At 35.4% G+C, this 24608-nt stretch overlaps 1 protein-coding gene across 10 annotated transcripts in view; it reads left to right on the top strand.

The window, feature by feature from the left end:
• LOC138705802 (DNA polymerase alpha catalytic subunit-like) overlaps nucleotides 1-24608 on the top strand; it is a 133231-nt gene that overhangs the window by 1411 nt on the left and 107212 nt on the right. For 8 of the 10 annotated variants that reach the window (XM_069834457.1, XM_069834455.1, XM_069834453.1 and 5 more), the window contains exons 3-9: nucleotides 60-192; nucleotides 3467-3717; nucleotides 5023-5142; nucleotides 5757-5940; nucleotides 6988-8686; nucleotides 10544-10643; nucleotides 15728-15867. In XM_069834457.1, the coding sequence (XP_069690558.1) occupies nucleotides 60-192; nucleotides 3467-3717; nucleotides 5023-5142; nucleotides 5757-5940; nucleotides 6988-7091 (792 nt within the window). In that variant the 3' untranslated portion in view covers nucleotides 7092-8686; nucleotides 10544-10643; nucleotides 15728-15867. The remainder of the gene's footprint in view (nucleotides 1-59; nucleotides 193-3466; nucleotides 3718-5022; nucleotides 5143-5756; nucleotides 5941-6987; nucleotides 8687-10543; nucleotides 10644-15727; nucleotides 15868-24608) is intronic. The other 2 variants (XM_069834449.1, XM_069834448.1) reach the window with 2 other exon arrangements.

Below are 24608 nucleotides of genomic sequence, written 5' to 3'. Positions count from 1 at the left end.
TATTTCTGCATTAAGTGTAAAATGAACAACCATAACAAGCATTGATTGTTTATGTGCAGGCTAATCAGCCAATGGTACCAAGTGATCTGCAGGTCGAGGTATTCAGCCATGTGTTTGGCACCAATACAAGTGCACTGGAGCATTTACTGTGGGGCCTTGCTGGCTGGACCTGTCTGCTGGTGCAAAGTCGAGGTGCGTACCAAAGATTCAAAAGGGAGATGTCTGGGCTGGTATTTTTACTATTTAACATTTTCAATTAATACTCATGCTATAAATAGGGGTGTGATTTTTTAGTATTAACAATATACACGAAATGTGTTAAAAACTTAATTCTATGCATGGAACATGCAATTCCCTTAATGGAAGTACAAAATTAAGTGGAATATATCCGCGAAACTAATAGAAATCAATTAAATTACTTCAATAATCATGATATTTTCAATAAAAAGCAGATTTCGTGGAGAATTCGCACGAAAAAAGACTCTGTCTTTCAAACAAAACGTAAATTTTTTTTCGTTACAAGATATAGATGAACATTTCTATATATTTGACCCTTCAGCATTATGTGCCTGTGACATTTGGCGACAATGTATGCATAGTTTCAAGGACTACTTCCAGGGAACAGCGCAAGCAGACAATGGTCATTTCTCTTTCCCGCAACAACTGCCTTTCCATTTAACATGAAATAAGCATATTTTGGCTGTCTGAGAAAATTGCTCCAATGTCCGGTATTTTGAAAAGGCTTAAAAGATCTTTGCCTATATCTTGTCTCTTGAATGGATATTATGCTTTTATCCATTCTCATTTAATGTATATGTAATTTATTTGGGGACATAATAAGAAAACTGCTTTGAGACCTTTACAAATTATTCAAAATAGAGCTTTAAGAAATTTATTGGGTTTTCATTATTTGACTCCAGTTAAATATCTATATCAATTTTCTTTCGTTCTACCAGTTGAATCAATTATCAAATTAGGTGCTGCTATTTTCATGTACAAAGTTATTAACAATTTAATACATAATAATATTACATTTCAGTTTAATAAAGATGTACATAGGCCTACTTATTTAACAAGACAAAAAGACAATATATTTTTTTCTCAGCATAGCTCCGTAACTTATGGAATGAAAGGACTTAACCATTTTTAACAACTTTTAACCAACTTCCTTTAGAATATAAACTTTTACCAAATTGCCCGTGTTTTAATATGTTTTTGGGAAGATTATTTATTTTAATTCTCAGTTGATTTATTTATTTCATGGTTTAAAACTTTTTCTTCTTTCTGCCCAAAACTTTGTTATCTTACTATTTGTTCTTATTTTGCTTTCTTTCTTTCATACATTCTTGTGTTATTGTTTGTTTTCACAGAATGTGGTTTCATGACTTTACAATTACATTGTATAACATATGTATGTTCTTGTATAGCCCCTACATATGAGTTATACTCGTTGGGCCATACTCAATAAATTAAAAAAAAAAAGCCAGTGCTGTCACCCCTCGCAGTCGAATGAAATTGAATTATGAATTTAATTAAATTACTGTACTTGGTTCACTCGTGAAACTTTATAAACTATACAAGACTCCATAATATGTCATCTACATGGGCAGGCTGAAGAGAGTGGAAGGAGTATATCTTTCAGAGAAAAAATTATGGAAAGTTTTCAACCCACAAACTAACTAAAGCTGAAGCTGCAAAGGTGGAAAAACAGGATGTACAAAAGACTCTAGTGACTTGCATGACATGTCCTTTAAAAATTCAATCAGCGAATCAGAAGATTCCTGAACCAGCTTATTCTCAACATCAAAATACGGAATTCCCAGCTGAATTGAATTCAAACATAGACATATGAATTTATTAAGAGAACTTCATATATCTTACCTTGTGCCTACATTCCAAATGTACAAAAATACATACGATTATTACCTTAAAAACCTAGAAATACACGATAATAAATCAAAGCAAGAGTGGTTTTGTTATCAAAAGTCGGAAATTAATTACAGTTCATGACCAACATTTCGTTGTTTCTTATTAGGACAGTTTTGTATTGTAAAAACTTCTTTCACTTCACACTAGTGGTGCTCCCATGGTGAAAGGGGTCAACCCCTCCCCTACCAAAAAAAAAAAAAAAGGGAGAAAGAAGAAACTTTTTATTGCCGTGACATGACTGCAGGGTGCGAATTAAGATTTCTGATGAGGTAGGCATAGAATCCTAGATAGAGAATACCGTGCATAAAATTATTATTACCCTCATTCGATACAGCTCAACGCTTGGTCACACTGAGTTGCTTGTCTTGCATTTTGATCATAATAATAATAATAATAATAATAATAATAATAATAATAATAATAATAATAATAATATTCATGAACAGGCTTAAGATTATATATGTAATTCCTAAGTTATTGATTGTTGTCAGCTTGCCGGTGATGATAATACATCAATATTATTTTCTTTGCTTACTTTATAGCTACTTTATAAAGTATACTGGTATTAAAACAATTATATTATATAGAAGTTATCCCTGGCAGGGATATTAATATAAATTTATGAGAGGGGGATAACTTTTCAATGGGGGGAAATCCCCCCCCCATCCCCTCCGTTAATTCGCACCCTGCATGACTGTACCTATTATTGTGGAAAGTGTGTGATCTGTGAAATATTTACTGTACCACATTTTCTTAAATACCCTGCACACTTTTTTCCGAAATACACAAGTAAAAAATACGAGTGTGTGGCTTATTCGAAATGAAGTTGGCAACATTGCCCAATTTTCTTCCTGCACAATTCCTAAGATGGTAGCACTTGTCATTATCTTCCCATGTGGGTATTTCAATTCTTAACATTGTTAAATGGCATTTGATTAACATTATGTATGTCAGAATAAAGTTCAAGTGTATAGTTTGTGCGTCTTATATTTTCAATGGATCCTTCTCCCTTTTGTTGAAAGATGTGAGTAGTAGTTAGTTCCATTGTAAACCATAAATAGAATGTGTAAACATTTTGGTACTCAGAAGTTTCACTATATTTTTGTGGTGGTAATGTTGATAGAAGTTTCATTCTAGTCCACAAATAAAATTAATAATACTTTTAACATCATTTTATGTTAGTAGTGCAGATAGACATTCCACTCTTTTCCATGAATGTAATATATTACCTTCAGTACTGTATCTAGAATTTTCATATAATTTTATGGTGGCAGTGTCGATACTTACTTACTTACAAATGGCTTTTAAGGAACCCAAAGGTTCATTGCCGCCCTCACATAAGCCCGCCAGTGGTCCCTATCCTGTGCAAGATTAATCCAGTCTCTATCATCATACCCCACCTCCCTCAAATCCATTGTAATATTATCCTCCCATCTACGTCTCGGCCTCCCTAAAGGTCTTTTGATAGTAATTTTATTTTTCTGTACCTGAAATTTTCACTTAATTGCTATTGTGACATTTGCGCATGATGTTGCAGCCTTCACGAGACCATCACACATGGCCTGGCCATTTGACTTCAATGCTGCATCATCACGCTACCTCTCCACAAAGCTGGAGAGGATGGATACAGAACAACCCCTTCCGGGCTTCTTCCTGGCCAAGCTAGACCCTGACCTGATCATGGGTCACGACTTCATGGCTATGGGCTGGCACCGCATGAATGTTAACAAGATTCCACAGTGGTCCAAGCTTGGCAGACTGCGTAGAGCCAACATACAGACCAAGAAGGTGTGTGAACTAATTGGTTTCGTTTTCTGTACTATTGGCTGTTATTCTGTTATTACATGGGACAGGAAAGAAACTAATGCAGCAATAATTTATTTTAAAGATTACTTTACTATAAAATAGCTTCAAAGGGTTTCAATCAATCAATCCAATCAATCAGTCTTCTTAATGTATCCAGCTGTTTGCTGATAACATAAAGTCCACTGTAGTCTATTCAGTTGTTTTTCACGAGAAATGAATATTTTGATCAGTGTTCACTATAGATGCCTGTTGCTATAGTCCTGACGCTGTTATTTCCGGCGTGACTCTGCCTCTTTGCTTACGTCTTAGAAAGTGAAGGCTCTATAAAGTCTAGGTAGGTATTATCATTAGCCATTTTTGTTCTTACGTTGCCGAGCTACTATACGAGGAATCTATTTGCAACACCGTTAAACATTATCATGTCGTAACTCCTATGATAATAAATCAAACGCAATGTAATTCAGCAAATAATTGAGCAGCAAATAACGTCTTCGTGTGCTTTCTGCGAACGCCAACTAAAGAGCTAAAATGGCGGGCGATTATATTAACTATTTATCGAGCCTTAAGAAATGAATCAGCGAATCACAATACGCACACGTTTAAATGTAGCTGACCTGCAACGCGATTGGCTGCCGGAAATTAGAGCGACGGGACTTTAGTAGCCAGAGTTGGGGTGTAGTCAATATATACTGGAGGGCTGTGTCTTCTGCAACTGGTACTGATGATTTTAATTTACTTCTTTTGTGGTTTATGGATGGACAGTATAGAAGAATGTGTTCCAGATCTTCATCATGATTATTACACCACAGACAAGTAGGATTATCAGAAAAGGTTTCAAATGTGGTGAAATGTATGTGGGGGGGGGGAGGGGGAACCTGCTTCTTATTTTTATTGGAATTGCGATATTTTCATGCCTCTGCACATATGCTTTCTGTCATAGAGTCCATCCTCTTCATGTATTTTCTGAGTGATATCATCTGCCCCAGATTATTGATATCAAACTGATATTAACCATTTGGTGCCCACAAAGTATACACTCATGATTTCTATGATAGAGCTCATTCTAATCATGTGTTTTCTGAGTTGTATTATATCCCCGGGATGTATGTTTAATTCTGTCAATATATAAATTCATGTACTGGAGCCATTTCCTGTGTTAAATTTAACAAGGAAAACGAGATTTTGTCTTTCTTGCACTATTGATAAAGCACAGAGATGAGTGGATCATCACTCACGAATATGGTATCATAATTTTATTCTTTTAAATATAATTTATCATGTTTGTAGGGACGCACATTCAACCTGGAGAAGAATGTGATGTGTGGCCGTCTTGTGTGTGATGTGAAGATATCTGCCAAAGAGTTGATCCGCTCCAGGAGTTATGATTTGGGTGCACTCTGTGAGAATGTAAGACTGTTCACCAACACAATAATTAGTTGTTTAATGACTCTTTTCAATTGTAAAGACTGTATAGCTTAAGTGAAATGCTACATTTGGGGTAAATGTTCTTAATTTTTGCTTTCTCATTATACGGAATATACAGTGTTCGAAAATTTCTTGGTAATGCAAGTTTTAAACTTTCCTCATACTAGAAAAGTGGTTTTTGGCATACTGTCTACACTGATCTCATAAATTACCTATATTGATTGGGTATTCATATTCAATATCTAAGACTCAGTTTGAGAGTGATGGATGCAAAACAATTTTTAGTAAAAGGTTAATCAACCTATTTTTGAAATCAAAAATGCAGTGGCTCTCAACTTCAAGAATCATCAAATGGTTACCTCTGTAATTTTTTGTATTACCGTATTTTCTTGAATCCTACAAATTTTTATAATGTATTTCTGCTGGAGCATTAATCCATTGAAACTGAATTTACCTCACTTGACTTTATATTAAGATGTGCTACTAAAAAAAATGTTTGCAATGGGAAAATAATGTAACAGCAAAATAGTTTTCGTTTGAAATAGATGGAGGCTCTTAAAAGGTCTGAGTACGATGCTGTATGTATTTGTAACCAGGTGTTGCACGTGAAAGAAGAAGAACAGGCTGAGGTGACCATTGATGAAGTGAAACGTCTGTATGGGGCATCACAGTCACTTCTGCAGCTCATCTCCTGCACTATGCAGGATGCTGCTTACATCATCCGACTCATGTGTGAGCTCAACATGATGCCCCTTGCTCTTCAGATTACAAACATTGCTGGTATGTAGAGATCAAATCAGTGTGCTACATAAAGGTACTGTCGCACGTCGCTACATTTGCTGTGCAACTTTTGTACTGCAGCTGTAAAAGTTGTGTGTCATGTTGGCACATAAACCAAAAGTAGCACGCTGCACGCTACATTTCATGCTGCACAACCCGAGCACTGCAAAAGTTGCAACTGGAGGTTGCGAGTCTGTTCACACACAAGGCGCTACTTTTGCAGCCACAGTCTAGCTGCAGCTTTTCATCTCCATGTTGACTTTTCAATATATATTTTGTGGTTATGTTCGCATTAAAGTTTCGGGTTATGAAACTAATGCGATACCTTACTTACCTATTATTTGCTTTTCTGTCCTAACTAGTATTCAGAAATTGGCATTATTTTTACTTTAAAGTTATTAAAAACGCCTTTATACTTAAATGATAACCAAGTAACCAATGTTGGGAACTCTCCTGTTGGAAACCATGCTACGGAAAATTAAAAAAAAGGAATTATATCTTCAGTAAATATACTCTGACTGTGTTGTACATTTAGTAATTGTTACAAAGCATTTATTTTCATCACATTAAAATATATCCAAACAATAAAAAGTATCGTTGACACATTTGGGTGGCAACACTGGTTGCAACTGCTGCACAAGTTTCAACAAAATTGGTATCAAAAATGCTGCAGCTGCAACCTTGAGAACCCTGTTCATATATCGCTACTTTTAAGCTGCGCACAGCATGAAAAGGTAGCAGGCAGCAGGTTCGGCTTTGAAGCTGGGTACATGGTTCTAATGAAGTACATTGGTAGCAACATAAAACATGGGGGCATGAGATAGTTACTACTGTTATAAATTCACTTCAATTAAAGTCCCCAATTAAAAAAAAAGTTTAGCAGCCGCTACTTTTTGGGTTGCATCATTGTTCACATATCACAGTACAAGAGTTGCGCAGTTTTTTGTACTGCAGCGCTGCAAAAGTAGCGACGTGTGACCGTACCTTAACTGATTATCTAATTGGGCATGAGGCAGAGAATTTAATTTGTGATGTAATCATACGCAGGTAATGTGATGTCACAAACACTGATGGGTGGACGCTCAGAGAGAAATGAATTCCTGCTGCTGCATGCCTTCACTGAAAAAAACTTCATCGTATCTGACAAGTAGTAAGCCAAGGAGCAGGTGGACGAATTCGACATGGATGAATCAGCTGTTCAAAAGAAAGGACGGAGTGGAAAGAGGAAACCAGCATACACAGGGGGTCTCGTGTTGGAGCCACGCAAGGGGTTCTGTGACAAACTGATCCTGCTCACTGTATCCCAGTATCATCCAGGAATACAATTTCTGCTTCACCACGATCAGTCTGGGAAGAGTGGCATCAAAAGGCAATGAGGATGAGGTGTAGTGTATCTCACAGAGAAAACTAGGATAAAGTTGTACCACTCTGAGGAACATTCCATTTTTATGAAGTGCCTCCTCCCCTTCCCCCCATTGGCAGAGCTCTTAACTTGTCGTTATTATTCAATTTTTTTGACAGGAATTGATTACGAAAAATGTCACGAAGGTGATACATATTTTATTATTATTCAGCAGCTAGTATCAAGCAAATTTACGTCCTAACCTCACTTAATTTATGTTGTCCTACAGGGTTATTACAAGATTCTCATTCTAATGAAGTCTTCCTGATAGCCTGGAAGTGTTGTATGACCTTTCTGCGCTATACAAGAATATTGAATTGTACTATAGTTACTGTGCAGTAGTACTGTTGTAGTTGAGGACCCTACTATAAAAAGATAGAAAATAAAATACAATAAAATAGCGAATTGGTTCGTTGGAGAGGTGTGGGCATAATATTTTTTCTGGAGTATTTGAGAGTTATTCAGAAGTCCATGAAACATTACAAAAATTCACCACTAATAACTAAGCACGGATACCAAATTTTATTATACTGAAATAGAAGTAAACTAACCAAGTTTATTTATTTATTTATTTATTTTTTACATATTTCACAAATGCTCAATGTGTCGATTTTTGCAGATATGGCAAATATCTGTGTGATAATCCATTTCTTCCTATGTGTATGTCTACGAGAATCACAGCTGTGGTGATACGTTTGCGAAGATCTTGAAGATTAGCGGGGAGTGGAAGCACAAAGACAAAGCTCCGCAAGAGAAAGTCACACAGTTAAATCTGGGGACCAAGGTGGTCACTGAATTAACGTGTCATCTTGTCCCATGTGCTCTATCCATCTTTGTGGTAAATTTTGATTGAGATATCCTCGCATGCCTTTTCAGTAATGAATTGGACGGCCGTCTTGTTCAAAGGTGTAATCATTACCCTGTCTTTATTCAGCTGTGGCATCATCCAGTTTTCCAACATGTCCATATAAATCCAGAATTTTTCATATCATTTCTTGATACTGTAGAAAACAGATGCTGACTTCTGGAATTATTTTCGAAATCATCGCTGTACAATCATAATGGATGAGGTTCTTGCATATTTCAACACAAAATGACTGCTCACATTTACTGAATGCCATATTTGTTACTACTGACCCCTGGTGGCAAAGCATGGTAACTATGCACGTGAACTGCATTTTTCTGTACTGAAATGTGTTACAGAATGAAATTCAAGTTGAACTTCCCAGCCCAGGACTGGAACCTGGGATCCTTCCAACAGAAATCCGCAAGTTGGTTGAGAGTAGACGTGAAGTCAAGAAGCTGATGAAAGCACCAGAGCTCTCATCGGACTTGAAAATGCAGGTGAGAACCTGATGAACATGATTCTGTTGTGACTGATTTTTACTGAATTTGCACAATGTATAATGAATTACATTACTGTAAAATAATATTATTACTGGATACTGTTAATATTGGATACTAACACAGTTGTTATGATAGACTTTTTTTTATAGATTTATAAATTCTCCTAAATTCCAATTAAAATTTTTACAGGAAAAAAATATAGTGTCACGAAATTGACACATGTTTTTCAATTACAGTGAAACCTCTCCTTACGGACACCCCCAAGATACGGATACTCCTCATATACAGACAGATTTTTATGTCCCAACTGAATCAATCAATCAATCAATCAATCAATCAATCAATCTTCTTAATGTATCCAGCAGTTTGCTGACAACATAAAGTCCACTTTAGTCCACTGTAGTATGTCCCAACTGAAAAAATATAGAAATAATGATAAATTTAACTCTCGTTTACGGACACTCAGACACGGACACGGACAGCTGTTTCACAGTCCTACAGCTTGCTTTACCTCCTGACTGGGGACAGAACTTGGATTTCAAGACCTAATGTGTTACAAAAATGGAAAACTTGGTTTTGAGAACTGTACAGAAATTCCTTAACATGAAGGAAGACAATAAGGGTCTTGTAGGCTATCCCTAGTTCAGCTAGCTGACCCTTGTTAGCTGGAAGCGGGTGGATAAACAAAGTCATAAAATTTAACCTGTCTGATGGGTCCAGGTTTCCACGATCGTGAAATTGTATTCAACACATGATAAGGTTAGTAGGATTATTCTCTTCACTTCAGTCATTTGTTCGGTTTCGAGAGACATGGTACCTGAATGTAAAAGTTAAGTTGAAAACTGTAAATTACAATACTGTATAACTAATTGATTAACTAGCGGACTTACTCGTGTTAATTATGTAAGATTTGTGCGGCTTACATAATTAACATGAGTAAGTCCGCTAGTTAATCAATTAATTATATTCAAGTGTTAAAAGTAGTGTACGCAAGATTCAAAATGGACTGGATAATTGTTGTTGACCTAGAATAAAATTGTATAGCACTGTACTGAATTTTTCTTTTTCGGACTTATCAGCTGTAGTTCAAAGTTGCAAGAATTTAGTATAGTATATTATATTTAGAATTAAACTACAGTAATACATTTCATTTACAGCGTGAAGGGATACATAATGCATATTATAAATTTGCTGTAAGATTGGGGAGCCTCCCTCCCAATAAAGGACACCCCCCCAGATGCGGACAGATTGTTACGTCCCTTCGATGTCTGTAAATGAGAAGTTTCACTGTATACATTTTATATTTTCATAACAGTTCAGTTCCTTTGTTATGTTTCAAATTATATTACCGCTTGTAGTTTATCTTCTTGGACTGTTTTTTGAAAGACATTCATAAATGAAATCATTGACTATGCAATCAAATAAGATGAACTTTTATTTTCTATATTGTATGTAACAAGGAGCTGCTTTTCACTAAGAGTAGTGGCTATGCCTGAATTAGCTTGATGAGATTTGGGGAACCATTATAGAGTTTGACTAAGTTTGCAGCAAAAATGAGAAATAATTCTCCATATGATAATTAATTTCTCCGAGAGTAGGATCTCTGGGGACTTTCTGTACAGCTGTCTTCATTTTATGCAAGAAACAAGAATAAAAAAAGTTTAATCTAATTTCGACTTCATCACAATTTGCTATTTTATTTTCTAACTTTTTGTAGTAGGGTTCTCAACTACAACATACTACTGGACAGTAACGTTTTTACTAAAAATTATTATATTAAATATAGAATTCAGTATTCTGTATTATTTTCGAAATACTGTGAAACTCAGTTGGTATTCAAACTGCCTGTTTCAGTATAATATTCGTCAGATGGCACTGAAGTTGACTGCCAATAGAATGTACAGTTGTCTGGGATTCTCATTCTACATGAAGCCACTAGCATCACTAATCACAGGTGTGTAGCATGTTTACCTTAACTTGATGACATGCAGAAAGAAACCAGTTCACGAAGTTTAAGCCGAACCAAATGTATAACTTTATTTCTTTACATTAATGTAATCTCTATGTCACCTTTTCTTATAGAATTGAACTGATATTTGTAAAAGTGTTTGATATGAAATTTGGTTTAAGTTTCCTTTACATTTGTTGGTCTCTAGTCTTTCTTGCACAGATCCATTTATGCATACTACCCTTACAGAATGATGTCAGCAACCCTACAAACATGCATCTAGTATCACATAATTGAACAATAAATGTGAGAATTCATTAATATATATTATGTTGCAATGAAAGCATCCAGTGAAAATAACTTTGTTAGGTTAATGTGACTAGAACTATAGTCAGTGATTAAACGACCTAAATTTCTCACTCATTTTTTTCGTATTGTATTTGACTACCAGTGTTGGATGAGTATGTGTAAAATGCAATTAAGATTCACTGTGAACTGATGTACAGGTGCTTCTGAAAATGAACTGCAAAATGATTTGCTATGTTTATAGCAATTAAAATTTAATTACCTTACCTTTTATAATTAAATGATCTGATTTATTTCTGCAGAATTATACAGGGTATTTCAGAAGTAATGTTAAAAAATTAAGGATGAGAAGTAAAAACGAAAAGAAGCAAAAAAGTTCCAGTAAACATAGGTTCGCAAATTAACCCTTTACGAGATAATGCCTTTTTTTTGCTGCTTGGGACTGCCAGTGAACCGAGCACCTGGACATGGTTAAATACAAAATTCATGTTTTGTACTCTTCCTTCTAAGTGTGAGGTGATATATAAATAGACGATATCATAAACAGTGGATGGGCAATTGAGGATCTGTACCTAGATCACTGGATTTAAATTCTTTGGATTTTTGTGTGTGGGGTTATGCAAAAAGCCTTGTTTACACAATTGACATCACCACACCTGAAGAATTGCAGCATCGGATTGTAGATGTCTTCCAGAAAATGAAGAATGGTCAAACTGCTTGAGCACGTTCTTGGATCTTTGCGGAGAAAACTAGACAGATGCATTCAAGTGCATGGTCAGTATTTTGAATACCTGCTGTAAAATTATTCAGTATCATGTTCATACTGTACTGTATCTTGTTTACCTACAAACTTTACTGTTGTTCAAACAAAAAAGTTTATTTTGTGTGTGTTTAATTAGATTTCTATGGTGTTGAAGCCAAAATTATGAATTTTATTGTCTCGTGATTGATAAATAAAATTGAATTATCATTGCTTTTGCTAGAATTAGTACTTAGTAATCAGCGGGCCCCAACCAGCACAAAATGGCATTATCTCATAAACAGTTAATTTGTGGATCCATGTTTACTGGAATTTTTTGCTTCTCTTCGTTTTTACTTTGCATCCCTAAATTTTTTACCATCACTTTTGAAACATTCTGTATATGGATATACTGTATGTGGTATATGTGCAGTTAACACTAAATAATGGTTTCTGTAAAATTATCTTTAATATATCTTGGGAGTCAGTGTTCACAAAGTTTGTATCATTTCCAAAGCACATAGGATGGGTCTGTTCTATACAGGATTGTCAGATGTCTCAACATGCTTGGATTTTTATTTTGCATGAAAAGAGCTCCTTGTATTGAGAATTATTGTGGTAGAATATCGTAATATAAGTATGGAAACTTAATACTCCCTCTGTCCCATAATAATTGTCCGGTATGCTTTTATTTCTTGTCCCATAATAATTGTCCGATGTCCATAATTTTACACTGACGTTAACATAGGAGCAAAATGAAACACATGAATGAGTAATATAACTGTATTACTCTAGAATCAGTGCAAAATTGTCACTCAATTAGCAAAAGAAAAAAATTATTAGTCCGGGATCTGTATAAATTGGCCAATCGTTGAGCCAAAAAAAGAACATGAATACTACTTGTACAACTTTATGGCTCCAGGATCAGTACAAATTGGCTAGTCAATGAGCCGAAAATAAATACTCCTAGGAGTGCAACTTTATTAACTCCAGGAGTAGTACAAATTGACCAAGAAGTGAAACAAAGAAAAACATTCTCCTACGAGTAAAGACGAAAAAACTGCCTGTTAGACCAGGAAGGTTGTCATTCTAACAGCTTGCCTAGAACCACAGACCTATTGCTGCAGTGCTACTGTAGCCTCGTCGTAAATGTTTCGAGGACACTGCAAGCGAGATGGCAGGATGTTGAGGTGGTCCAGGTGCCCCTTTTGCATATGGGGAATCTTGTTGTTGTTCCCGTCATTGACTTTTATTATTTCAGTGAGATTGGACTCCATTGTTGAGCTTGTCGCGTGTCAGCTGAGAGAAAGCTGTTTCAATGGCGGCGATCAACTCCTCAATAGTTTGTGGAGCTGCCTGATGCTGGAGAGACTGAATTGCCCGGAAGTACCCCAGATCTAAAACATTCGTATTCAGATTGTTTGGCGGTTGGCACACGAGTTCTAAAGTGATTCCACTGGCTGCTGCAGCGTCCATCCAGGTGCGGTCATTGGGAGCAATATGCGGACGCGCATTGTCCTGCTGAACTGACACCTGAATTCTCCCTGTGCGTGGTCCAGGAGGCCATTTTGCATTTATTGCTGGGATTAATTTGGTGATGGGCATGAATCCACTTTCCAAAGATTGCCTCCCCCGTTGCCAAATGCAGCGTGCTGTTCTTTTACTGACATGAAATTTCTCGGCCGCACCTGTTATGGCACCTTTCTTCACTATGTGAGCCATAGTGTTTTTCAACAAAAACTCCTATACCGCCTGCCGTTCACTGTCTGTAAGGTTCTTGCTACCCCTGTCATTCACTACCGCCAGTTGTGTTCCCAGAATGTTCATGTCTGTTCAAATGTACGTACTCACTGCAGGAGTATGCTCTACTAACGATTTCCAGCTTGCTTTGCTACAATTGTTTGTATATAGTGACACACCGGTGAGTTGAAAACCAATACCCACTTTCGGTAATCTTCTGGGTGATGTGTGTTGCTTGTCTCGATAAAATCACGTTATTGCTCTGCATAACCTTGTGCACTGATCTACAGCGCTTCTCCTCATGCGTGCACTTCTCATTTGCCCCGTCGTCTGTAATTACTATAATACCATTTCGGCATACTGGACAATTATTATGGGACAGAGGGAGTAGATTTTATTTTTTCTGATACGTACACATGCACTCACTTGTGTGCACAGGCGCGCACACACACACACACGTATACTGTGTAGGATTGACAATCATTCTAATACCCTAATGAAATTCTAGAAACATTTTTTCCTTCTTAAAGAATTCACTAATAGACTTGTTGCTAATGTGTGCTTGGTATATTGTGGTCAGTTCATTAGTTCTTTTAGCCTCTGTGTTACCACTATTCAGAATTCTGGTAGCAAAGTGAATGAGAACATATGTTTCTCTCTACCTTGTACTGTCTAAAATTATTGCACATGCATGAGAATTGTTAATGCTTGGCAATCTGATCTACATTCAAACAGTCATCAATTTATCCACACATACCAGTTGTCACAACAATAACATTCTAATTTAAATACAGTGTTGCTAGAAAGTTTAGGGACACCTTATAATTCTTATGAAATGCTGTCATGGCCTTAAATTATTAGAGAAACTAACATGTTTATAACTGTTGATTAACAATAGCAAAGACTAATTTTTAGTGCAGTTTCGGTATTTATATGATGACTGTTAGTCCTTATCGAGAATTTATAAGTTTTTCAAACAAAATAAATAGTCTTACATTTTCAGTATTTTAGTAAATCTACTCTGTGAAAAGATTTATTAAATCTACATACTTAGACTTCAACAAACAAAATTTGATATCACAATCTCAAGGGAAAAAATGGAAGTTACTGCATCATAATCCACAGTTAATTCCCGATTTACCACGAAAATCGTCTGTAGCTGCATTTAGATTGGCAACAGGCCATGACTGTTTGGCCAAACACCTGCATAGCTCAAAATCTGTGCTTCATTGGCTGACCATGATAATATATTTGAAAAATATTGGAGTGCAAGGGGTCAAATGACTTTGTCAAACGCCTGGCATTAGAAAACAACAACATTTTCAGTATTAAAGTTGAAAATGAATACTTACTTACTGGCTTTTAAGGAACCCGGAGGTTCGTTGCCGCCCTCACATAAGCCTGCCATTGGTCCCTGTCCTGAGCAAGATTAATCCAGTCTCTATCATCATATCCCACCTCCCCCAAATCCATTTGAATACTATCTTCCCATCTACGTCTCGGCCTCTCCAAAGGTCTTTTTCCCTCCGTCCTCCCAACTAACACACTATATGCATTTCTGGATTCGCCCATACGTGCTACATGCCCTACCCATTTCAAACATTGAAAATGAATGAGTAACCTAATTAATTGGTGCACTATTCTCAACTGTTGCTGGATGATGTAGGATATATTACTCTTTAAATTAGTAAAGCTCAAATATTTGTAAAAAATTTCTTTGTGAATGTCCTAGCACTTTCTAAGGTTTGAAGTTTTAAAAAATGGGGACTTTTGTTAATAGTCGGTTCTTCTGTGACTGCTGAATAGAGACAGTACAGTAATAGTTATGAGGTTTGCACAGCTGCGCCTCCCTACCACTGTAATCCCAAGGAACGCAGCTCCATTCAAGAGTTACAGATGAATCAACCAATAACAAAATGTCCCCATTTTTTTTTAAACTTAAAACTTTAGAAAGTGCTAGGACATTCACAAAGAAAAGTATTTTTTACAAATAGTTGATCTTTACTAATTTAAAGAGTAATATATCCTACATCATCCATCAACAATTGAGAATTATGCACCGATTAGTTATTCATTCATTTTCAACTTTAATGCTGAAAATGTAAGACTGTTTATTTTGTTTGAAAAACTTATAAATTCTCGATAAGGACAACAGTCCTTATTATAAGGATTATAAGGTAACAGAATTATAAGGTGTCCCTAAACTTTGTAAAAACACCATATACTTGTAGTCAGGTACAGTTCTGTAAGAAAGGAAAGGAAGTTTATGCTTTGTTATTTTTCATTTGTTTTTTCTCGTTTTAAGCAAAAGGCAGAGAAATATTAATGAACACGAAGGACCTCGTGGAGAAGATGAATTTTCAAGTTATTTATGGTGACACAGATTCGATCATGATCAATACAAACTGTCTGGATTACGATCAAATCTTCAAGATAGGCCACAAGGTATGTACAATCATCTCATTAAGAATGCGTAAATTAAACTATGATTGTAGGAGATACTTTCATCAATTAAGTGACACTTGGAAAAGTGTTGAATATGCAAGGTAATTCGAACAAACCATGTTATATGAACACTGTAAAAATCCATATGTTGTACTATGAATCAAGCTTGTAACATGTTTTCATCTTAATAAATAGTGTGGCCAGACTAAGGAGAGTGAGATTCTGCTGAAACGTGAAATGCAGAGAGGTCAGGTCTGGTGACATCAGTTGTCGATAAGTAGCCTAACAACCATTTTGTGATGTTACATTGGAAGAGGTCCCATTAGAGACCAGGCGATGAATGTATTATCAACATGATGGTGTCTCCCTTCACTTTCCTCGTGTAGTAGCAGTTCACTTACGAAAGTACAGACTTGAGAACAATTAGTTACTGATATTGTGAACACTACTGTGCTTATCAACTAGACTGAGCTATGAAATGCTATGCTAGTGATTCACATCTGTGCCACAAAGTGCATGAAGTGGAAGGAGGAATATTTGAAAATGTCCTTTCAAACTGAAATTTGCTTAGTTTCTGTTTAATACCAGTACAGTATTTTTTAATAATCTTTCCATGGATGAATATATAATAGGATGCGAAACTTACTGAGTTTCCCGTAACACATGCTAGAGGTGCTAATGTAGAAACTGATCTTGCTGCCATTTGTTGGACGGTGGAAAAATTATTACATCTAGCAACGCACCTGGTGACGAAAATGTTAAACTATGCAGAAAATATTCATTCTCTTCCACCCTCATCGATATTCTCAACTAACCCACTTTAAAATAAAACATTTACATTTTTATTTCTCACACCATCTTCCACTGAAAATTCTTACCAGAGCCAGCAGGAAGAGTAAAGAGATGATCTTTTTTACACTACCCAATTAAAATATAACCAAACAGAGACAGAAAATAAAGCAAAAGGTTAGATAATTGGGATTGTATTCTTTGGGTATTTAGTGTACAGCGCAATGGAAATTCTGCAAAAACTACTTACATAGTTCAATTTATTATATTACTATTACTTTACAATACATTCAACAACACTATTTTTACAACGTCCATAAACATCACTGTTTAACATACAGTGCTATGCACACATTTAATATCACTTTATGTCCACTCATTAGCAAGTTTCTGGCTGCCATCTTGTCTTCTCTAGCATCGTCTGTTCGTCTCGAACGAACAGATAAATAAAGAACTCTGGGTAATCTACCCAACACGTAGTTCTAATGTTCACCACACACTACGTCAGGCGCTGATCATCTTATTTGAACCCCCTTCTGTCAGATGGTGCTGACTGCAGTTTCGCATCGTATTAAATATTCATCATGATCTTTCTGTATAGTTTTAATTGATTCCCATTAATTCTCTTCACAACTGCTTCTACTTTCTTAGGATTGGAATAGCTGTAGTTCCTTAAATATTCATCATCGTATGTATGTTCATGTGACAGTTTTTCTCACAATGACCTATAAACTGATTCCTAATGCATGGGTCATGAATCATCCTGCATAGTACAACCTCTCTTTTACACTTCTCAAGGGACCAGGGGAAACATGGTGTAAATTGAGGGAAAGTGCAAATCCAAGGAAATGATTTTATATAAAATTACAGTAACTTACAGATTTCATAATAACTCACTTACAGCAGTGGCGTGCGGATCCTATTGCATTAGGGTAGGCTCTTCATGTTTGCATGCTACATAGGTATACAACTTACAATATCTCGAACATATTGATAATAATTTTATATTTGATATAATTTTAGTGAGTTCTGACATCAAACCAGAGCAGCAGCCAGAAGGAGGGTAAGAAAACGGAAACCTTCGGAAACTAATGATAAAATAAATTAGTAATTAAATAAATCATACCTTATTTACTTGAAGGTGAACTCCATTTTGCGTCCCTTTTTAGAAAACTCCTCAATGACATCGCTGTGGAATGTAGGGGATTTTCGGATTTCTTTCAGCTTTTTTCTTCTCCATGGACATCAAGGCTAGACTGCTCAATCTTTCTTGCCCTTGAGTTGATCTTTGAAATGATTTAATCTGCTTAAGGGCAGAAAATGACCTCTCAGTAGATGCAGATGTGCTTGGTATGGTCAAGACCAGTAGGGTCAATTTGTACAATTCGACAAATGCGGTGTGGAGTTGTTTTGATTTTAAATGTGTTACCAGTTCATGAAACTCCTCCATTGAATATAGGACTGTCAGTTCATTTTTTAGACGGACTATGTCAAACATTGCACTGTACTTTACATTCAGCGCATCCAGGGCGGAATTAGGAAAATTTAATTTATAAGACTGAAATTTGGTTGGATCAAGCAATGAAATAAATTCCAAATGAGAGAGATTTCCAAACCTATCTGTAATATCGTCGTGTGAATGCAAGAACTAGGTAACTTGATTTTTCATATTTTGTGACATTGCCTATTTACTTATTTATTGCACTAAGGAATAAGTCTCGTTTTCATTCACCTATTTGTTATATTGGAAAATAGATGTTACTGGTATCGTTCAATCAGGTACCAAGTTCTTGCATTACATTTTGTGCGATTTTTGCTATGCTATAAAAGAGCTAACTAAAAACGCAAATTTCGAGTTACCTAATTCTTGCATTCACACGACGATATGGTTTGTCACATTGTCTATTATTTCAAAAAATATTCTCCTGTATTTTATGACATCATTCTCTTTTTCGCTGCACTTCTTCACATTCGACTTCATTACAAATGCATCAAATCTGTCTCTCTCGTGTAGAACAATACGTTTTGTTTCATTAATTTTTTCTACACAATACAGAATATCCAAATGCTTCGTTTGAAGAATTTTGTACAGAATATCAGTGTATGCAAAGATCTTTGATAACACATTTAGAAGAAATTTGGTCTCAAACTCTGAAAGGAAAGACAAATATCCACGTGCAAGAGCAACAGTTTCACTTTCCCAGTCTGATGAGTTGTTGAGTATATTTTTAAAAAAGTCCACCAGCAATTCACGGTTCTCCTTTACAATATTGACTATTCTGGAAGAGAAATTCCATCTTGTGGGTGCATTTCTTGGAATTATTCTGTTAGAATATTCAGTAAGAGCATGCGCGCATTTTGTAGACTTGGAGAAGAAGCTACTTACTCCATTCAATGTTTGAAAAAAGATCCGGCACTCCTTAATACTCATAGCTGACTGAGATAAGACTAGATTTAGGACATGACTGAAACAATGAACAAATAGAGCTCTAGGATAAATGTCTTGAACTTTGGTTGTAAGTCCATTTATTTCTCCAACCATCACTGCCGCACCGTCATATGTTTGACCAACTAATTTGTCTCTGATATCATAAGATGCCATTATGTGCCATTACATGATTAAATAAACCATTAGCGGATCTATCTGCACTCACATCAATGAAGGAAATAAACGTTTCTTGAACCTGTGCTGTCTGGTCATGGACATACCTGAGAATGGTGGATAGTTGTGATTTGTTGCTTACATTGGATGTTTCATCTAAAATAATTGCAACATGCTGGGCCATGGAAATGTCATTCTTAATAGATTCCATCAACACGCCACTGATAGCAGTTATCAGGTCATTTTGAATTCTGTTCGATGTTAAATGTTAAAATGTTATGTTTTATTTAACGACGCTCGTAACTGCAGAGGTTATATCAGCATCGCCGGATGTGCTGGAATTTTGTCCCGCAGGAGTTCTTTTACATGCCAGTAAATCTACTGACATGAGGCTGTTGCATTTAAGCACACTTAAATGCCATCGACCAGGCCCGGGATCGAACCCGCATCCTTGGGCATAGAAGGCCAGCGCTATATCAACTCGCCAACCAGGTCGACAATTCTGTTCGATGTGCCCTTAAATGTTGTAGACGACTCTAGATGCTCTCGAAGAGTAGTGTCGTAGCTGCTCAACAAATGTAAAAGTTCTATATAGTTGCCTTTGTTAAGTGAATCTTCACTTTCGCCATGCCCTCTGAATGGCAGTTCTTGCATGGCTAAGAAGCACATTGCGTCAATTAGGCATTTCAATATTTCTCTGTTCTTCTTCACCATTTCATTGTGACATGCCACATCCAATTTCAATTGTTGATCAAGTTGGATGTCAATACGAACACTTCCAAAACAAGAAAGCTGAACAACCGAATGCAATTGACACTGCGATCATTCGTGTTTGACAATGGCATTGCTGAAATTATTTAAATTTAAATAACCCTCTTTGTTCCACACACTTTGTTCGTTACAAAATAATAAGTATGGCCAACAAAATAATTTATTAAGATGACAGCATCCGATTACCCAATTAGTTTTCACATATTGGTTCACATTGAAATAACGTAAATATTCTCTACTCTTTTCTTTATGTAAAAATTTTAAGTTCGGAAGTGCCAGCACTGGTCTTCCCCCACAGTTACAATTTCAACTTTTTCGCTAAATGATCTACAACCGAAAGGCTTTTTAAAAATCTGTTCAATTATACAGTGATCTTCTGCCATATTACAACAATATCGCACTAGTTATACCTCACTTTGTTCAAATAAACTCTATAACACACTCACTTTACCACCAGAAGTTCAAATAAACACTATAATACAGTAATTTCATCACCAAAGCGCTTTCAATAGCGCCTACCAGCCTAGCGTATTATGGCAATGGGCAAGACACGTAAATCAGGGCGCATGCGCCAGCTGTTTTAATGTACTGACTATGAAGGGAAACACTATGCTCACTGCAGGGCCGGGTAGGCTGTGGTGCCGGGAGCCCAACTCTCCCCTACTTCTTTGTATAAACTATAGTTGAAAATGTGAAAAACACTCAGTTTTTAAGTTAATGTCTGCAACTTTGAGTGACTGTCCTTGAGCTTCATTTTAATATGGCTATTACAAATGCTAGTTGCAGTGAAATTGCTGTTACTTAAAATCGAAAGGCATGCTAGTGAGTATCATAGGAATGCGTGGGATAAAAACATCTTCTCCTTTTGTTTTGCCAGTTAATACCTATTGCCATTTCTATTACTACGTTTTGAATGAGTTTTTTTCACGCCAATTCTTGTTCCGCTGCATAATTTTGGTGGATCAATATTTCGCAATAGTACAAATTGGTGATTCATATTAAGTATTAAATTATATGGTGGCAATCTTTGTGGTTTCAAAGAATTCAAGAATTCATTTGGATAAAACACAGTCTGGTCACTATCTACAACTGCATCGAGAAATTCGCAATATTATTATGGTAAAGATACTTATTGCATGAATTATCTAGATTTTGGCCTTCATGATGTATATCAACAATGTTATTCCATTTCGTGTTATAATTTCCATGGCCTCGTGAAATTCGATATTGAATACAACAGACAATAATAAAAAACAATTGACTATAGAAGATTGCATTTTAATATTATAAATGAATGTTTAATCGTATTTATTTCTATTTTTTATTTTTTAATTAACTTATGGTCCATTTGCACAATTTTAATGTGGCCTATGTTCTTCTCCTGGTTATGAAGGTTAAATGTGCAAACTTTGGCACATATTGGTCAATGCATATAGATTTGTATAGAGAACATACACACATACATACATACATACCCACATTCAATTTTATATATTAAGAAGATTACTATAATTATTCGTTGTTTCTAAAATTAATTTTCCCTAATATATTTCTTTCCACTTTAGTAATTCCCAAAGGAAACTCAGCGAGTCAAAGAATATACAAGTCAAAAGACTTTTATCTACTAACTGACAATAAATTAAGAATAAATATCATGCAAAAGAAAACAACAACAAAAATTGTAATAGAAGTACAAACAACCATGTAAAATGAATGGCCATGCTTTAACTTTTTAGGAATGAGATAGAAAGTGAAACTCAAATGTCATGTAAAGGACACACAGATTAAGACTTTAAAAACAGTGAAATAACAAATCAAAGTTATTCATTTTACAGTAGAGAATTACAATAATTTAGTGCAAAGTAAATTTACAAATGCATATGAATACATGCGTAAGTTAATTGTAAATACTTTTCTTAATCTTACTCCTGTTTTTTGTTACTTCATCAGAAGGAAAAGTAAATATCGCTACTAAGTTCCCTTTTGGTAATTGAATTTGCAGCCAGGCATACAATACTTTGCCATTTTATTCAGGCCTAATGTATTAAAAAATAAAACAAGTGATATTGATGAGTGCAGTGAAATTTGACTCTCGAATTAGCTCTAAGATATCGCAATTTGTACCACCCCGCTTATCTTATAATGTTAGAATATCTTTTGTTTGTGAAAAACTTTGAGATATGAGACTGTAACATACCCTAAGATTCACCTTTCAGTTTCCCCCTCCCCCGAAATTTAATAATCTGAGAAACGTGATCTATCATGTTTAAGATAACGTAAACTCTTTTTTCAATGGTTGAAATTCTCAGTATGTATATGGGCTATTCCATATGAAATCGATCAGTAAAAATCCTCGCATTTTTTTATACTCTAATTTTTTTCCCCTATTTATAGAAGGTGCTGAGGGGAGTGCATTTGCAAAAATATACTATCGAAAGTCAAATGGTTTTCGTATTGTTGAGCGACAAATTTAGCGTATTTTAGAAAAACAAGCCTCTTTCAGCGCTCAGAACTCTGGAACCATTTACTGTAGAACATTGAACAAGAGCTCATTTTGAAGCTGACATTTGGTAGGTTATGATAAGTAATCCTTATTTTTATTGTGTACAGAGAGACAGATAATCTGATTTTACTTACTTTTAGGCTTTTTGCCAATTTGTAAAAATGTAAAAATATATTGAGAAAAAACCTAGCATTATTAAGAGGAATTCGGCATTGTTTGCTTAGTGGTATGGCAATAAGTTTCGAGGGTATTAAATAAATTATTTTCACACGCCTAGATTTGAACAGTGCAGTACCACACGCACTGGCCGAGAGATGATGATAAGCAAGCGTTGGGCGTCATTTTACTCCTGTGTTTATGAAAATTTGTGATAAAGCTAGCCCAGCTATGTGCTACTAGACGAAACATCACGTGTTTGTCTCCTGGCCTTGCCTGTCTCGGCTAGCTCCTGTCTCACAGTCACCTGGTTAGTTCACTCACATACTATTTATTTTCTTTATTTGATATTTTCAATACTTTCTTATCAACATACCATCAGTAAAAAATATGTGTTTATTTGTAATTTCAATGCGGAATCTGACTATATATTTTTAAAATATTTTTTCCTAGGCAAAGGCGTCTTAATGAGGAAAAATCTAAATTTCTCCATTTCCATAAAAAGTAAGAAAATCTGTTTATATGTTAATATAAACTTTAATTTCTCAGCATCAAAATAAACCATGATTTTGATCATTGGCTGAAAGAGTTGCGGAGTTACAACAGTTAAAAGTTGCAAATTTTATGAAAATACAATAAATTTAAATATTTTAAATTTAAACACTATGAAGTTCTGATGCCTCAAACTTTGCACAAAGCATTGTATCACAGTTCTCTACGTACAAAAAAGGTTTCATTGTATTTAGAAATTGTAAGGTCAATTTTCTCTATATTTCGGTCAATTTGAGATGGAATAGCTCATATGTAATCATAACAACAGAATCAACTTGTGTTTATGAGGGAGTGAAGTAGAGAGGGAGATTGACTTGTAGATGGGAAATTATTATCATGACAGATTTATAACAATCGGATGCCAATATATTATGACATATTTTGTTACTAACAATACGGTGCCAATAAATATTGCTTCGCTTATGTATAGTCCAGGCTAAGTTGCCCTATTGTTAACTCTCTTCAAAATATCTTTCTTTCAAAGTACATACATTTTTCTTCTTTCAATTTCGACCTAAAGAATTCTTCGATAATAAAATGTATACAAAAACGTTCTAGCAAACCTTTCACAGCAAGTTTGTTTGGTAAAAAACGTACAATTCTTTTGCAGTACAGACCTCACAAATCAGTATTGTTTATAAATATTATTGTATTATAAAAACATTTTCACTTTGAGTTGTATTTTGGGATATAAGGGTCAAGTTTAAATTGCTGCAACGTCCAATAAGCAATCTGCAAAACCAAGAAAAAGAGAACTTTTATAATAGATGTGTTTATTTGTACTCTTTTCAAAATATCGCTCTTTGAGAGTACATATTTTTTTCATTTTCGAACAAAGGTATCCTTCAATAATAAAATCTATACAGTAGCATTCCAGTAAACCCTTCACAGTGACTTCATTTGGTATAAAAAAAAAAAAAAAAAAACACATTTCTTTTACAAGACAGATCTCTCAAATATGTTACAAACAGATTGTCTCTTTGTGTTGTGTTTTGGGTCTTGTTTAAAACTCCTTTTTACTTGGAGATGCTTTAGAAATTCATGTATTGACAAGGGAAGAGCATGTCTAATCTGTTGTAAATCCCAATGACCCTTCTACAGAACCACGAGAAATTAGGTCTTCATACAGCCTTTCAGCAAACCCTTCACCCACACTGTACTTCCGATTGTTACTGACAAACAATATTGCCTGTTGTAAAATCGACACCAGGAATAAAAATCAACTTTATGGCACTGCTATAAATTTTCTTCTCATGTGCATTACAATTGTGTGTGACCGTAATAACACAGTCTACTATATACAGTCACGAAGCTTGGGATGATTTTTTGCCAACGAGTTGCATTTCTTGCGATAGTTGCTAACCGCTT

Source organism: Periplaneta americana, chromosome 9 (assembly GCF_040183065.1).
Source record: "Periplaneta americana isolate PAMFEO1 chromosome 9, P.americana_PAMFEO1_priV1, whole genome shotgun sequence".
Classification (NCBI taxonomy): domain Eukaryota; kingdom Metazoa; phylum Arthropoda; class Insecta; order Blattodea; family Blattidae; genus Periplaneta; species Periplaneta americana.
The sequence above is the reverse complement of the archived record's forward strand: the minus strand, read 5'-3'. Positions and strand labels throughout refer to the sequence as shown.